The sequence below is a fragment of the Podarcis melisellensis genome (genome assembly GCF_964234715.1).
Source record: "Podarcis melisellensis genome assembly, chromosome: 8".
Taxonomy (NCBI): domain Eukaryota; kingdom Metazoa; phylum Chordata; class Lepidosauria; order Squamata; family Lacertidae; genus Podarcis; species Podarcis melisellensis.
Window position 1 is genome coordinate 79,859,652 of NC_138540.1, and position 18,108 is coordinate 79,877,759.

Genomic DNA, 18,108 nt, shown 5'->3' on the forward strand with positions numbered 1-18,108 from the left:
ACAGTTTCAGGTTAAGAACGGACCTCCGGAACGAATTAAGTACTTAACCCAAGGTACCACTGTATAAGGCAACCGCATTTGGTGGAGACCAACAGGATCTCATAATGGGAGAAAATGCCAGTACAGTGGATCTTGGCAAACTGAATTTTAAAAAGGCGAAATAATATCAGAATTGTAGCTGTCAGGGATGCACAAGGTTAACGCTCAGTAACTTGGCAAAGTCATTTTTTATATTATGAATTTTTATATCATGGACCTATGTTCTGTATTATTTTATTAATACTAATACAAGTTAGTCGTGGCCTTTGGCTAGAACAAGAAACTTATGAGCTAAAGAACCTTTTGCTCTGCTGTGCACAAGCCCTATTCCTTATCCTCCCACTTTGCTGCTCCTGATATAACTCAGCTTTGCCTTGGTGCAGAAACTCCTCCTCACCTTTTGCAGATTGGGAGTCAACTCTGGTTTCAAACTCTGGCCCCATTGCATGTGAGATTTGAGACTTTCTATCAGGCCAGGGTTTCTCCAGCAGACTCTGTGCTTCTGACTGACTGGAAAACAGATGATGGGCCTATAAGTAGGATTTGGGGCACACGGCTGTTACAAAAAGCAAATTCATATAGCATGACATTTTCATGGATATTGTACATCTTTGTCCAGGGTGGTATAGTGGTTAAGAGTGTTAGACAAGGACCTGGGAGACCAGGGTTCGAATCCCCACATGACCACGACACTTGGGTGATCACCATGGGGCATTTAAAGCCTCCCACAGCCTAACCAACCACACAGGGCTGTTGTGGAGATTCAGTGAGAGGAGTATGCCACCTTGAATTTCTTGGGAGAAAAAAGTTAAATAAATAAATAAGCCACCTCTTCTCCCATGCCACAAGAAATTTTAATGAAACACACAATTAAAAATGCAATGTTGTGAACTCCAGAATTATTTTATTATTTTGCCAGATGTTTATTCATGTAAAAAACAACAACAACAAGTGTACAGTACAAGATCAAAGCAAACAGGCATATTTCAAATCCAGCAATTAAACCTACCCTCAAATGTGACGGTCAAATTTGTTAGCTTCCATGGGCTTACAATCTGCACCCAATCACATTATCAGGTCAAGTCTGTGGTAAGCATCACTCTGCTAATACTGCAATATGGCACTCAGGCTACATCAACACAGCAGCTTTCTTTGTGATAGTGGCTTTGGTGTCACCTGAGGCACCGTATGGCAAAAAGTTCTTCGTAGGCAACAGGCATGCAAGTAGCTAACTGGCTTCGTAAAGAGGTTGCCTTTGACAAATACAGCACCATTTTAAGGTGTTCAAGGAAATCTGCACACAATTTGCATCTTCAATACACTCTTGGAAGACATTCTTGCCTCCCACTTGCAAGTGGAATTTTTTCACAGCTTCCTTTTTGCTTATTAACTTAATAATACAAATGTCGGGGAAGAAGAAAAAGGAAGTGTCAGTTCCGATGGGGAGGGTGGGGAAATCCTGGCAAATATATTAATATGTGGGTGTTTCAGGGAACAACAGAAGCTAAACTAGGGGACACCCAAATGCCCTGGCTAACACACCATCAACTACACACCTTCTTAAATAATCCAGTAGTAAAATCAACAGCTACTAGGCCCTTGACCACCTTCGAAAACCTTCTCCTACCAACAACAGAATATGGCAAGGGGATGGTATCCACAATATACAATATACAGATGGTACCTAACACCACGGAAACTGGTGCTGATACGCCCAGGAACCTAGCCAAAATGCTGGAGAGGCTGGACCTCCACAGGCACATACCTCCACATGTGGTGGGAATGCCCCCAAACCCAACACTTCTGGACAGCAGTCATACAAGAAAGAAGCAAAATAACTAAACAGGTACTAGAAGACCCCAGAACAGGCCCTACTAAACATCTTCAAAGATAGCAATGCCCACTCACACTATAAAGAGCTCACAGCCCACCTACTCTCGGCAGCCAGAAACATTATAGGCAGACACTGGAGGGACCTGTCAGGAATAAACATGGAACACTGGTATCAAGTAGTATAGGAAACAGCCTTACTAGAAAAGTTAATCAATAAACTGAGACTGAAACTGGCACATGGAGAAATAGAAGAGGATGCGTTCACCACCAGTGTCTCATGACAAATGTAACTGATCTTTAGGCCTTTTCCTGCTTGATCACAACCGCCTTATAAAGTTAGAAGCCAGCGATCCAGCAAGTCTGGGGACAATACCAGGCAAAAAGCATGTGGCAACATCTACCAGACCACCCAACACCCCGGCAAACCAAGATGGCTTCTTGATATTTTCAGTCTGTTGTCTCAGCTGATTAAGCTCCCCATTTAGTCGATTCGCTTCTTTCTGAAATCCATCCTTCAGCAAAGCCTCTTGCTCCTGCAAAAAGAGAGAGCATTAACATCAAAAGCAAAGGGGTGTGATTCGGCTTTCGGTGTGCTTAAGAATACTTCCAGCCAAACTGAAAGGCAAAAGCTTTCTTCTGGTGTTCTAAAGAAGGCATCTAATTGAATGGAATGTAAGTTTTTAAAGACATTGTCTGCCACTTGACAGTCAAGGAGATGGCTCAGATCACGACGAACTTCCTTCCAACCCCAGAAGCTTCACTCCACAGCTGAGTGTGTCTCGCAAGGATGCCTGACCAGGAAAAACACTGCTAACTAAATTAGACAGGGGCTCTGGGCTTGTGAGGAAGAGAGCTAACACTCCCCTGAGCCTAACTTGATCCATTTTGTAAGGAAGCACAACTCCAGAACCAGAATTTGCTTGTTGCAAATATAGAAGAGGCCCAAGATGGGCTTGTGATAGTTACCCTGAGTTTACTCTCCATCATCATATTCTGCTCTTTCAGTAGATTGTCCCTTTCTTTCACCATCTTCTCCTCCAGCTGTTGGATGTTCAGCTCGTAGCTCCGTTTCTGATCCTCCATCTTCTGTTCCAGCTCAGCTTGCTTCTGCTTCTGGATCTCCTGCTCTCGCTGCGCAGCTTCAGCCTTTGCCATCGCCTCTGTCCCGGGAATGAAAAAAAAGGAAGAATGAATAACTGCAGGTGTTTGTGCAGTGTCACAAGATAGTGTTCTACGGTTACTGACTGCTATGGATTTTGGGTTTGGCTAAAATAGGGTTAAAGGGGCCAGAATTACTGCTTGAAGTTCATTAATGCTCATATCTGTATTTGGAGAAAGCAAGAAGCCCCAAAGCAACTAGAAAATAGAAAAGTAGTAGCAGAAATAAATACTCCAGAGCAGTAGTTTGTGGGACGGATTCAAGTGAATACAATCATACCTCAAGTTACAGATGCTTCAGTTTGCGCTTTTTTGGGTTATGGACCCACCGAAACCCAGAAGTACTGAAATGGGTTACTTCCGGGTTTCGGCGGTCGTGCATGTGCAGAAGCGCCGAATCGCAACCTGCGCGTGCACATTCAAGTCAATTAATGAATTCTGTAGCCCTAGCGCAAGGATTCCACTTAAAAAAGAAACTTTTTCTGCTGTTAGGAAAGTGACAGGCAATTGAACTGAAAATTGTGGGATGTGAATGAGTAAAAGGGAAAATGCATAAGCGCCTTACAAGCAAGTCAGGATGAATGTTCAACGTCATAAAGAAATCGCAATGAATGCTCAACAAACGTTGGATCTAATCAAACCTCTGCAAAAGCTTTCTGAAATCAGATTATTATTATTATTATTAAAATTGATATACAGCCCTATACCATCAGCCTTGAAAAGCACATAGAGCTGAAAGAGAAAGTGGGAGAAAATGTCTCTTTTTCCAACATGCTTCTATGCCATTTTCAAGGGGTAAAAAGATAACCACACCCAAAACCTCATGACCAAGTGGGCAGCATGTGGGGAGGCCCAGAGTCTTCATGGACGCCAGGGGAAGACCTCCAGGGAGCCCATTGTTGACCACTGCCACATGCATGCTCCTTTCCCATCCCCTTACCTGCCATTTCCTTCTCTTTCTCTGACAGAGCTTGATCACTTAGCAGTATGGCTCTGCTGACATTCTCTTTCTCCTTGAGGAACTGCTGTAGGACTGTCTCTGCCTGCAACAGAAGAGTCAGCAGAGTGAATAAAGAGAGGCCAGCTAAAACAGATTGGGTCCCCTGCCTGCTTCAAGTTTCCCATTTTTGCTTGATAAGGTGAGAAAGGAGAAATACAAATGCACAAACATTTCTGCAGTGATGTTAATAGTAAAGAGGAAGGGAGACTGTCTGAAGCATGGACTGTGAGAAGATAGATGGCCCAGATGACATTTGACCCCCTGGCAGGAACCCCTTTCATTTCAGGCACAAAGTAGGTCTCATCTGTAGATCTGATCAGCAAGCCCAAGAGGCTCAGTGGTTTAGACCACAGCGCCACCCGCGTCCTCTGTATTATTCACCCCTAGAATTGTGGCCTTCCCTATGTTGTGGCCTTCCCTATGTTGAGGGATGCCTGTGACTGGATCTGCTAGCATTCTGAAATTTACTTAACACTGCTGGGGACTGCACATCACATCTGAGCAGCCAGGATGGAAGAAAAGGTCTTCTGCTATCCTGATCTAAACAGCCCTCCAAATATCCCATAATGCAAGGATCTCTCAGGACCACTGTGTCCTAGTCCAATCTGCAATCTCTAGCAGTTGATTTTAAGTAAAATTCAAAGCACTGTGGACTTCCTGTGTCACATCTATATGGGTCCTAAATTGGGAAGCTCAGGCACATTGCTAGGGGAAGCAGAACAACTTCCCACAATCTCTCTCCCAGGCTCGACTGGACCAGGAATCTGAGCTTGTTTCGGCTGTATGCCTTTCTGTTTGCTACCGGGTTGAACAATGAGCTATTAGACTGCAGTCAGACAAGCCTTAATTTTTCATGGATTCAGAATTTTTTTAATGGTGCAATTGTGTAGCAAGAGGAGTTGTTGTTGTTGTTGTTGTTGTTTTATACCCTGCCCATCTGGCTGGGTTTCCCCAGTCACAATTTCAGTACCCCATCTCCAGCTCTGGTACTCAGATATGAACTTTGCACCTATTTCAGCCACACCTATGAAATGTGTTTTCAGGTTTTGGCAATTTGAATTCTGAGAATACCATGATTTGGAGTGCATCCCCACCCTCCAATCAGCCGAGCTCCTCAGAAACATTACAATACCCCTTTAAGATGTTCATTTAGCAGCCCTCGCCCTTCCTCACCATCACTCCTTTCTTCTGTTCTTGGTGGTATCTCTGTTCCATTTCCTTCAGGTCATCCGAAAACAGCTTGTGACCGCCAGGACAGGAGTAAACCCCCTGTTTGATGTTTTCTTCCAGCTCCCCAGACAAGGACATCAACACAGCCCAACAGAGTTTTGAAGATTCCTGCTCATTCTTTTGGCAGAAGCCCTCCTTCATTTGGTCCATGGTTTTCTGGCAACACAAACAAAACAAAGCTGAGACATAGCTAAGCACTTCGAAACATTTCTAGTCTGGGAGAACAGACTTTGTGCGCCACAGATTTATTTTCAGAATAAAATTGTTCAAGACATTTTTTAACTACCCTCCACCCAAAGATTCCCATGTGGTGGACAAAAATCTGAATATTTGGGTATAATATACAGTTTGCAACATGGGAAAAACTAAGGAAAGAGGATCAAAACTTCAACAGAGAATGGGACAAATATAGATTGTACTTAAAAGACCACTGTAAACACTTGAACTCTTGAATAACTCTTGCAATGATATACAGTGGAACATAATTCATTCCAGAGGTCCGTTCTTAACCTGAAACTGTTCTTAACCTGAAGCACCACTTTAGCTAATGGGACCTCCCGCTGCTGCCACGCCACCGCTGCTCAATTTCTGTTCTCATCCTGAAGCAAAGTTCTTATCCTGAGGTACTTTTCTGGGTTAGTAGAGTCTGTAACCTGAAGCGTCTGTAGCCTGAAGCGTATGCAACGCAAGGTACCACTGTATAGACTTTGGATATAATGGAGGACTGTAAATTGGATGGACAGCTGGAAAAGTTTTTCAATGAAACCACAGAGAGGAAGAAGGAAGTCCTGGGATTCGAAACAATCTTGTGTTAAATTCTAATATTTGCAAGAATAGTTTTCTGCGAATGAACTTGTAAAACAAAAATTAAAAATTAATTTTAAAAAAGTCTGAATAAAATCAATGTACACTACATATAAATATCATTTCAAACCAACAAATAAGCCAAGACAATCCATTTCAGTCTGAGCCATCCAAATGAAATCCAAGTGGTTCTCCAACCATCCAGGCTTAACATGTTTGCTCCATGTTTGTTTTGCAACCAGACGGACACTCTCAATGTACCACCTCTTAACACGAAGATATCAAGGGACAACCTACCATGAGTTCCACCTGGAACCGTTGTTGGTCATCCTTGAAGGCACGAGCCAGGAACACCTGCAGGGCCTCCTTCTCACACTCGGCATGGATCCCCAGCAGCTCCTGGACCGTCTCCGTAGGAAGCTTCAGCTTTTGATCCATCAGCTCCCCGTAGCGCACAGTAGCATCATGGATAGCAGCCGAGTTCTCAATCTCAGCCAAGGCCAGCACTGCGCTCTCCATGCAGGGCACTTGACCACTGCGAATGGTGTCCACATAGGTTGTCACTAGGTTCGCCAGCACTACCAGGGGGGAAAAGAAAAGGAGCTGGTTATGGGAGGGCACACTGAACTGCCTGTGGTCAGAGTGGCCCATTGCAATGCAAAACCAAGTAGCTAGGATGGTGGGCCAGATCCCAAGCTCCTCCCTGGGGCAATTATGGCAGGTGCACAGGGCCATCCAGCTGCCAACCAGCTAGTCTGAGGAGGACTACAGAGTTACCAGGACTCACAGCGGCCATTGACAAGGTGTCCTCCGGGGATGGTCTTTTCCTTGGATGTACTATAGATGTAACGGCAGAAGTGGCCGGCTTGTTCCACAAAGTCGGGATCCAGCTGGCTCTCCTGCATCGACTCCAGATGGGGCAGGTTCTTCCTAGTAGTGGGTCTGTCAAAAATGAAACACTTGCGAGTGGGGAAGAACATCCGGATGCATTTGCGAGGCAGGTTGTACAGCTGAACATCAGAGGCGTCACCTGGAAGGAAGAAGATGGAGATGTTACTTGTTTTCCAGAGTCATGCAGGGGCTTCACCCTCAAAGCCTTCGTGATGAAGTAGCCTCCAGACACAGGACTCTGAAGATGACTCTTTACTTGCAGGGTTGCAGCTGTTAACAAGCAGTATTATTGGTGCATATAAAGTCCAATACAATGCATTTGAGCCCAAGAGAGGATCTTCTTGCTTCAAAAACTCTTTCACAACAGTGTGTAAGACAGCCTTTCTCAACCTCTGGGTCCCCAGATGTTGTTGAACTACAACTCCCATCACCCCTAGCTAGCAAGGCCAGAGCTCAGGGATGATGGCAGTTGTAGTCCAACAACATCTGGGGACCCACAGGTTGAGAACCACTCAGTTGCTGATTTGACTGTCCTCACAAACTCCTCCAGACACAACATCTGCTTGAGGTTTCCAAACTCCCGTGTTGTTGTTGTTGGTGGTGGTGGTCAATGAAACAACAATAAGACAACCTCCAACTCCCTCCCCTCCTATATAAGAAACACACTCACTTTTAAAGGGAGTTAACAAATTAACAAGGCAATGAGTCAGCATTTCTGTGACCTTAATCGGAGTCACAAGATTCTGCAGCTGTTACATTACATAAGTTTTCTTTTCCCCCAGTACAAATCATTCTTTGTAAAATACATTTTCTAACAAATACAGTACCAGTACAAATATTAACAGGAGATGGGGAGCTTGTGGGTAAATCTGAAATGGCACGTGGAAATGCAAAGATACCAGTGGGTTGGAACGTGGAAGAGGAAAAGTGGGATTTGAGAAAGGCGGATATTTCATACTACAGAAGGGAAGGCATACTATACTTCATGGTTATCCTTATTAAAGCTAACTGTAGATGGCAAGCTTATAGGCACAAGTTTCCAAGTTTCCAAGATTCCAAGTTTCTAAGTTTCTAAGTTTTAAGCCACAGCTAGTAATTTCAGATGCATTATGAATTCTGAGTGTTTTTAAATATATGCAGTGGTACCTTGGGTTAAGTACTTAATTTGTTCCGCAGGTCTGTTCTTAACCTGAAACTGTTCTTAAACTGAAGCACTACTTTAGCTAATGGGGCCTCCTGCTGCTGCCGCACCACCGGAGCACATTTTCTGTTCTCATCCTGAAGCAAAGTTCTTAACCCGAGGTACTATTTCTGGGTTAGCAGAGTCTGTAACCTGAAGCGCCTGTAACCTGAAGCGTATGTAACCCGAGGTATCACTGTATACTAGAAACAACAGTCTCATGCACTTTAAAGACTAGCAAGTATGTTATGACATAAGCTTACTTTCTCAGGTGCATGGAATGTTATCCCAAATTTGCAGATATACACACACATGCAAGTTACAAAGCTGGGTTAGCCAGCCTAGTGCCCTCTAGGTGTCATGGGACTGCAACTCCCATCATCCCTAAGCAATGCCCATGCTGACTGGGGCCTACCAGAGCTGGCTGTTTGTGGGGGTGACGCTCCGTTTTGCAAAGGCAAACCTCGCGCAAAGACGTGCCACAGCATGTCAAGGAGCGTTATGCTTGCTTCCCTGACCTTTTGCCTTCTTGGCTAGAAAACAGGGTTTTCCCCTGACCTTTTGTCCTTTCACAAACTGTTTGGTTAGACATATCGCTTGGCTGGAGCATGGCGGGAAAAGCAGACGGTATCAAGTATCAGGGGAGGACATTTGAGGGAAACATCGGCTGACATGTGTATTTGCTAATGCTGGGAATGTGCTTAGATGGAAATACGTTAAAGTTCAGAGTGGCTTCACTACTGCTTTGCAACTGTTGATTTTTGCCAATAAAAGAGGCTCTGCCAAGCTAGCCAATTAGCTTGCTTTTGCATAGCTCACTCACATTCAACCTGTCGTCTCAGTTATTCCTACAGCTGTATATAAAAAGGATGTCACATAGAGGAGGGAGAAAGGTTGTTTTCTGCTGCTCCAGAGAAGCGGACACGGAGCACTGGATCCAAACTACAAGAAAGAAGATTCCACCTAAACATTAGGAAGAACTTCCTGACAGTAAGAGCTGTTCGACAGTGGAATTTGCTGCCAAGGAGTGTGGTGGAGTCTCCTTCTTTGGAGGTCTTTAAGCAGAGGCTCGACAACCATATGTCAGGAGTGCTCTGATGGTGTTTCCTGCTTTGCAGGGGGTTGGACTCGATGGCCCTTGTGGTCTCTTCCAACTCTATGATTCTATGTTAGTAAGCTAGCAAGGTTCTGTTGTGTTTGCTCCAACAGAGGAACATGGGTACCCCTTTGAAACAGTTTATATACAGTATTTTATTGTGTTTTCTTGGGAGGAATTTTGTGCAGAGGAAAGCTGCAACTGTTTCAAATAAATGTGAACACATTAAACGTGCTTTGAAGCACAACTCTGCTAGGTAGTAAAGACATGATGTTAACACACCTAGACTGGTATTAAACTAAGGCCACATTCACACAAAACTTCAAAGCACTATGATACCATTTTGACCAGTCATGGCTTCCCCCAGAGAATTCCGGGAACTGGAGTTTGTTAAGGGTGCGAAGAGTTGTTAGGAGACCCCTAATCTCCCCAAAAAGCTACAATTCCTAGAGTGGTTTAACAACCAATACTCCTTCCCAAGGAACCCTGTAGTCTGGGAAGGGGACCTTTAACAAACAGCAGCTCCTGGAATTCTTTGGGGAAAGCCTTTGAATTCACCCGCCGCTGTCAGTACCTTTCTTTAATCTCAAGGAATGTTCCAGATACTCGTCTTCAGTGATGGAGTGCCCATCCAGCTCCAGCTGCAAGGTGAAATCCCGCAAGGCCCAGACGAAACTTGGGAAGAAACGGACAAACTCAGCAGAGTCTTCCAGTCCCTCACTGCCGCCCCCGGGGGACGATTTGGCTTTGATGCGCTCGGTGAGCTCTGTCACATAGCTGTTGGCCAGGTTTAGGAATCAAGAGACCAGTTGCCTGCACAGGGGGAGAACAAGCACCCCCTCGAAATACCCCCACCATGCAATACAGCAATACAGGACAGATAAAGGTAAAGGGACCTCTGACCATTAGGTCCAGTCGTGACCGACTCTGGGGTTGCAGCGCTCATCTTGCTTTATTGGCCGAGGGAGCCGGCGTACAGCTTCCAGGTCATGTGGCCAGCATGACTAAGCTGCTTCTGGAGAACCAGAGCAGCACACGGAAACGCTGTTTACCTTCCCGTCGTAGTGATACCTATTTATCTACTTGCACTTTGACGTGTTTTCGAACTGCTAGGTTGGCAGGAGCAGAGAACGAGCAATGGGAGCTCACCCCGTTGCGGGGATTCGAACTGCCGACCTTCTGATCGGCAAGTCCTAGGCTCTGTGGTTTAACCCACAGCGCCACCCATGTCCCACAGAACAGATAGTTCGATGCAAATGAGAAAGGTCCTGTACCTTTAAACTGCTGCATATTTTGGAGCGCCATCTCATTAACCTTTTCCATTGCATGTGCAGAACAAATCCTCATGCAGCTGCATTTGTGGTGATGATGTCCTCACAACGTGCCCTTTCCATCCCTCTTCCCCCCCCCCACTCCGCCCCCAAAGGTGGCCTGCTTTGAAATTATTGCCACAGGAAAACAAAGTTATAACAGGAGAGAAAAGCCCTTCAACTTTATGTGGCACGTGGATGGCAGTTTTAGAAAATGATGTCAAAGATGTTCAAAGTTGTGAGTTAACTCTTTATTAGCAAAAGCAGGATCTTCACGGACTTGGTTGAGTATCAGGCCTAAGGAGAGCAGCAGCTCACCTCCAGTAGGTCTTGCCCCATGAACCCATTGCTGGGACTGAAAGTCCCCGCCTCCCATAGCAGTCTAAGTCCCTCCTCTCCAGGGCTTTCCTAAACAATCAGAGACTGCGCCTGCATGCAATTTGCCACTGCTCTGCCCATTTCAGCCCTCTTCTGGTTCTGGGAGACAAGTGGGGAGGGAAGATTGTAGCAGCAGGACGGGGAGACTCCTGTGACTTTTCATCGACCTGATTCATCTTCCTCTTGGCATCCTCCCACTCGCCGGCATTGGCTGCTGCCTTTGTGGACTGCTCTCTGCCACAGATTCTTCCTGTTCATTAAACCCTGTTACCTCCTCATCTTCTTTTTTTTAATGTATATAATTTTTATTAAAATTTCTGTTTTACAATCTCAGATTCTCATTTTACATCCTTAAGATATAAATGACTTCTCTTCTCTTTCCATGGTTCATTTTACATATCTTAAATCCCTGCATATTGTACAAAAAACTATACCAATCAGTTTACCGCTATTGCATCCATCAAAACTCATTTACACTGTTGAATTTATCTTAATGTTGCCACCGTTTTCAGCTGGGCACAATTATTTTCCATATATTCAATAAACATTTCCCAATCTTCTTTAAATGTATGTTTTTCTTGTTCTCTTGCTCTGTATGCTAAGCCTGCAGGTTGTGAATATTCTGTCAAGTTAAGTTGCCATTCTTCTTTGGTTGGAACCTCACTCGTTTTCCATTTGGGGGCTAACATAACCTCCTCATTTTCTGAGACTTCCTCTTCCCAGTCTGACACCTCCTCTTCTAAGTTATCACCAACTTTGAACGGTAGGATTTACTGCTGGCTTGCTCTGTGGACTTGTGGGTCACAATACCAAAAAAGGTTGAAAACCTAACACTACAAAGGCTAGAGTTGCGCCCGTTGTTCTGCACACTCTTGTCTCTGGCCCCACCCACCACTGGCACATGGCCCCTGGAAGGTTGCACATAAAATAATGTGGCCCCTGGACTGGAAAAGATTTCCTACCACTCTAGAGTAACAAGAGACAATGTCCTAAGGAGAGAGAGCCAGTACAGGACTTCCTCCAACTCCCTCCAGCAAATGAAAATCAGAGTTAGTGCTTGGGAAGGATACTGAAGCTGATCCATAGCTTGCTGGTCAATGGCACCAAAACTGTTGTAGACCAGGGTGCTGCTCAGGAGCACAGCCAAAGCGAAGATCCAGGTGTCGTTTTGAGTATCGCCCTAAGAAAGGAGGAAGAAAGGCATTAGGTTCTGCTTCTCCCCTTCCACGGCAGTGTTGCTACAAGTATTGTTCATAGAGTCATAGAATTGTAGAGTTGGAAGGGACCCTGAGGATCATCTGGTCCAACCCCCTGCAATGCAGGAATACAATGCGGCTGTCCCATACGGGGATCAAACCTGCAATCTTCACATTACATATCAGCTCCATGCTCTAACCAACTGAGCTGCACAATACATAAGTACTGATTCATTCTCAAGTTATTTGTTGCTTTTACTTGGCCCTGGGAAAGCTGGCGTAGTGGGCTAAGGACTGCCGCTGACACAGTTGCACTACTGAGAACCAAAGTGCTGTTGGTGCTGGGCTGTCCCTAAACTCCCTTCCTTTGAGCCCCGATTCTGGGTTTTTAACAGCAGCTAGTCACGTCAAAATCAAGCAGGGAAAGCTTTGCCAAGGTGAATTTATTATTATTATTATTATTATTATTATTATTATTATTATTATTATTATCATCATCATCATCATCATCACGATCATCATCATTTTATACCCTGCCCATCTGGCTGGGTTTCACAAGCCACTCTGGGAGGCTTCCAACAGAATATTAAAAATACAACAAAACATCAAACATTAAAAACTTCCCTAAACAGTTTCTGTTCTGCTATTGTTGCTGGAAACAAAGTGGCACAACTCTAAAGCACAAGTGTGCAAGGAAGTTGAGAAACACCGTTGGTGTAGTGATGTTTGCTCATGTAGGCTCGAGCTTGTCCTTTGCTATCCCATACCATTGTGGATGGGAAAGCAACAAGCACCAGATTCACACTATAGACCTTATTCCAGCTCTCAACTTCAACTGACTGGAAATTCCAAAAATTACATGAATTGTGCTGAGCCATCAAAACCCCAGCAGCCAAAATAATTAGTCATACTTGGGGCTTTCCTGTAGTTTACAAAGAGGTCGGCAGCCTCACACCTGCTTGTTTTCACAGTCCCTTCGCCGAGACCTGGTTTCAGCCTCAGAGTCGCACTTTGAATGTATACAACATTTATCTCTGTTGATGTGTGCATTTGCTGGTTCTGTAGACCTGGCAATGATCCTTCAGCAGCTGGGTGCGGGGGCAGATATGTTGCACCTGGCCCTGCCACAAATGCTGTTATGTCCTTTGCCCGTACATGCTAGGCAGAAATTCAGCAGGTACACCATCCAAGAGTTCAGAATTACCTTTTCCACATCGCCTAGTCCCTCTGTATCCAGAAGCACAAGGGTTTGACCAGGCCTGCCAGGGTAAGGGACGCACCACATCCAGATTCCCTTGGTCTTTGACTGCACCGTAGAACCCAGGGGAAAACCTAACCATGGAGATAACCAAATTTTCAGGATTTAGGAAACCAGAATCATGTGAGCTAGTAAGATCAGGGAATGAGGCTGACGCCCTTTCTCTTGGAAGGCTCTTACGTCAGTTCCCTCTCCCACACAGGGAGGTGGGGTGGTAGGGAAAGTGGGCTTCTGTTTAGGAAACTAGGAAGCTTCCTGACACTGAATCAGCCCATCTAACCCAGTATTGTCTACCCTGACTGACAGCAATTCACCAGGGTTTTCAGACTAGGAGCATTCAACCTGGGAACTTATACATGCAGATCAAATACTCTACTAATATTCTACATTTTCCAAAGAGATGTACCAAGAAAACTAGGATTAGAGGTATGCTGGACTCTTGTGGAAGTTGTGTCCAAATTGTTGCCTTGGAACACATTAACTGTCCTTGAATTGTTGTTGTTGTTGTTGTTTATACCCCACCATCTGGCTGGGTTTCACCAGCCATTCTGGGCGGCTCCCAAAAGAATATTAAAAACACAATAAAACATCAAACATTAAAAACTTCCCTAAACAGGGCTGCCTTCAGATGTCTTCTAAAAGTCAGATAGTTGTTTATTTCCTTGACATCTGAAGGGAGGGCATTCCACAGGGTGGGCGCCAACACCAAGAAGGCCCTCTGTCTGGTTCCCTGTAACCTCACTTCTCGCAGTAAGGGAACCGCCAGAAGGCCCTTGGCGCTGGATCTCAGTGTCCGGGCAGAATGACGGGTGTGGAGACACTCCTTCAGGTATACCGGGCTGAGGCTATGATTCTCTCTGCACAGAAGAGCACTCTGTGGTCCACCCCCCCCCCATTTGAGCATAAAACACCTCATAAACAGCATAAAACATTTTCTCTCTCACCTGAGTTTCTGCCAGCTAGTTTATTCATGAGGTAGGACTTGCCCGTTCGGTAGAGTCCCACAATGGCAACCACCACCACCGGCTGGCGAATTTCGGAGAGCAGGCGAAGGGCCTTGTCACAGACGAAGAGCTTCCTGTCCCTGTTCTCGATCAGGCAGATGGGCTCGGACATGTGGCTTTCTGGCGCCATTGCTCTCAACCTGAAAGTACTGTTTGGGGTAGGAGACAGATGGAAAACCAGGAAGAGTCACCAAGGGATATATTTCATGTACACCTATGAATCAAAAATATGAGCTGCATGGATCCAGCAGCCAGAAGAATCAGAAAGATGCTATTTATTTATATTTAGATAGATGTTTTTTTGTTTATTTTTACAAAGTAATAATCACAAATATATAATAATAAAAATGTGCACCCCCACCCTCGAGACCATTACATTGCAACTATCTAACCTCCCAAAATTTCAACACGTCTTGCGATAGTTTGACCTCTTTCCATTTTAACAGTATAAATTTTACAAACACTCTCCCTGTCTCCTCAAAATCATTTCTCCTGCATATTCCCCGTCTTAGCATAATGGCACATATTACTTTATCATTAATAGCTATACCCCACCCCTCTTTATACCATTCTTCCATTTTATATTCTCCTTGCCCCTTCCACTTCCTAGCTATCATAATTCGTGCAGCTGTCAATAAATTTGTAAGCAAGTCTTTCATAGCCTGCGAACCTTCCACCCCATTGTAAATAGATAATAATGCTACCTCTGGACTTTCGGTCAGCTTTGACCCAGTGATTTCTGTTATTTCCTTAAACTCCTTTTGCCAAATATTATCTTTTGCCAGATATTACGGTATCTTTATTACTATTTGAACAACTTGGTGGTTTATTGCCTTAATGGGGCACAGCAACAAAACTGCGGACGAATTTGCAAAGCTAAGCAGGGCCAGGTATGGTTTCGATTTGGATGGGGACCACCTGTTCAGATTCCTGCATTGACCCTCAGGGTTCCTTTCAAATCTATAATTCTCTGACTCTATTATTCTGTCATCTAGAACACGGGTAGGCAAGCTAAGGTCTGGGGGCCGGATCCAGCCCAATCACCTTCTAAATACAGCATGTGGATGGTCTGGGAATCAGCGTGTTTTTACATGAGTCAAATGTGTCCTTTTATTTAAAATGCATCTCTGGGCTATTTGTGGGGCATAGGAATTCATTCATTTCCCCCCCTTCAAAATATAGTCCAGCCCCCCACAAGGTCTGAGGGGCAGTGGACCAGCCCCCTGCTGAAAAAGTTTGCTGACCCTTGATCTAGAAGGTCCAGGTTCCCCATCCCTGCATTTGTGGACCTGAAATGATTAAAATACCATTCTCCCTTTAAACTCTGCCTTCACCTCTCTCCTCTTCCTTCGTTTTTCTTGCGTCATATTTTAAACTGTAAGGTCCTCAAGGCAAGGAATTAACCTTTTGCAAAACACCACACATATTGAAGTTACAGTAATAATAATGATGATGATGATGATGATGATGCTGTTTGATATTTTTAATTTTCTGTAAATTGCCATGGTATTTACTGGAAATGAAAGGTGGCGTACAAACAATTTAGACAAACATTTTTCCCCCCTGTTACTGTTATTATTAGGAAGAAATGTTCTGAGCAGTTTGTCTGCAATGAGCAAACTTCTCACCCAAGAATCTCTGGGGAGCCCCGTGTATCGAGGAACACCATTTCGAAACCACCAGCTTCGTGGGGTCTCCCTCCCACCCTGTGATAATTACTGGGGCAGTTAAAACGTGCTTCGGTTTCCGGATCGAGGCCCTGCCTTGCCCAGAGACACACAGAGGACCCGGAAGGTTGACCGGCCTCTTTGCAGCCTGCAAAGCAACCCATCGCGCAAAACCACAAACCGCACAGGGTTTGTGTGGGAATCCCCAGGCCGATTCTCACGAGACACGCACCAATGGGGTAACGGTGCCAAATGCACAAAACCCATCTTCTTAGTTAGCATCATAGGTCCCTTCACCCTCTCCCCGTAATAAAATATTTGAGGGGGTCGCGAGCCCCCCGCATCGCCATTCAAACGATGTGCGTGCGCCGTGCCATGTGATCGATTATGTGGTGCGAGGCTTATCTCCCCTCCCCCCCCCCGCAATTTGATTGAAATTGACACCCCTGGCTAGAACCTCTTTCCTTAGCTCATCGCCCCCCCCCCCGGCTTGGCGCTAAGCCAGCCTCAGACGCGCAGAGACATTTGGCAGCACCTCGTAAGCAAAAAGAGCTTCGCTTCGGCGCCGCTCCAAATGGCTGGCTAAAACTAGCTCGGGTGGGGATCCCAGAATAAACAACCGGCCCTTCGCTGCCCCGTGAGCGCCGCTGCTCTGCTTTTGCATATGCACCAGCAAACCGATCCTCCGCGCGTCTACTCGGAAGTAAACCTCGGCTCTCCCCCTCTCCTCTCGCGCAGGAGCGCAGCGGTTCCCAACTTTCCGGTGCAACGTCTACTCAGAAGTAAGCTTTACTTTAACCCCACGGGGCAGGAGTGCCAACTTGGCCCCGGGGCCGTGGGTGCCATGCAGCGTGCATGACCATGGCACCCAAATTTGTGGGTGCCCGGTCCCCTTCATGGGGAATTTTGTGGGCGATGGCGCACCCACCAGAGCCCCAGGGAGTTGGCACACACGGTCACGGGGATGACTCCCGGGTAAAGAGGGCTGGGATTGCACGTGTGGATTCTCGCAGCAGGCAAACGAGGAGGCGGCTCTCCAAGCTCCGCCTCCGCGGATGTTCAGCAACGGGGATCGCGGCGCAACTGCCGATCACGGCGGGGTCCGCCCGAAACGTGGCCCGGGCGCTATCCTTACCGTCCTGGCAACAGCAGCAGCGGCCTCTGGCTCTCTCCCGCCGACCCCGCTAACTCTGGCTCCTCGCCTGCTCAGCGGGGCTTTTGTTCGCGACCAGGAAGTGAAAGTGAAAGCAGCCCCTGATTGCAAGCGCAGGATTCCAGGAAGAGCCGAGAGTTCCCGGCAGCGCCAGCCGCGTCCTCCCTTTCTGAGTTTTTATCTGCCTTCAAGCACGGATCTGGGTGTTTCTGAACCGTTGCCAGTTATGTATGCCCTTTTATGGACGCTGTTTTGTATTATTTTATTAATACTATTGCCTAGCGCCAGTTTGTTGTGGACTTTGGCTAGAACAATAAACTCATGAACTTGATACAGTATATGCCTAGCTTTTGTGGGATTTTAGTGTTGTGAGGTGTGTGGGTTTTTTTGGGGGGGGGGAGTCCCTGCGATGAGGTGAGCTCCTGTTGCTCGGTCCCTGCTTCTGCCAACCTAGCAGTTCGAAAAGCCAACCTACTTGTTCAAGTAGATAAATAGGTACCACTCCAGCAGGAAGGTAAATGGCGTTTCCGTGCGCTGCTCTGGTTCGCCAGAAGCTGCTTAGTCATGCTGGCCACATGACCCGGAAGCTCCCTCGGCCAATAAAGCGAGATGAGCGCCGCAACCCCAGAGTTGTCCGCGATTGGACCTAATGGTCAGGGGTCCCTTTACCTTTACTAGTAGTCTGCATAATGCCTGAGCCCTAATTCCTGGGCTCCTAAACCCACAGCAAGGGTTAAAATCTGGTATGAACTAGCCAGGCCATCTCCTTGGTGACTTACTGGGGAAACTGTATGCCGGCTCCCTCGGCCAATAAAGCGAGATGAGCGCCGCAATCCCAGAGTTGTCTGTGACTGGACCTAATGTTCAGGGGTCCCTTTACCTTTACCTATAACAAAGGGAAGTAGCTTTGT

The 18,108-nt window shown here is 46.0% G+C and overlaps 1 protein-coding gene across 1 annotated transcript; it reads right to left on the reverse strand.

Moving 5' to 3' along the window:
- Positions 1 to 923: 923 nt before the first annotated feature.
- Positions 924 to 17,481, reverse strand: LOC309375997 (guanylate-binding protein 7-like). Its single transcript, XM_081922114.1, has 11 exons — positions 17,180 to 17,481; positions 14,318 to 14,526; positions 13,320 to 13,447; positions 11,990 to 12,099; positions 9,806 to 10,008; positions 6,852 to 7,094; positions 6,362 to 6,642; positions 5,204 to 5,416; positions 3,971 to 4,073; positions 2,839 to 3,032; positions 924 to 2,405 (listed from the first exon to the last, which is right to left on the reverse strand). Exons 2-11 carry the CDS (start codon positions 14,505 to 14,507, stop codon positions 2,190 to 2,192), a joined length of 1,881 nt encoding a protein of 626 aa, XP_081778240.1. The 5' UTR covers positions 14,508 to 14,526; positions 17,180 to 17,481; the 3' UTR covers positions 924 to 2,189.
- Between the last annotated feature and the right edge of the window lie 627 nt (positions 17,482 to 18,108).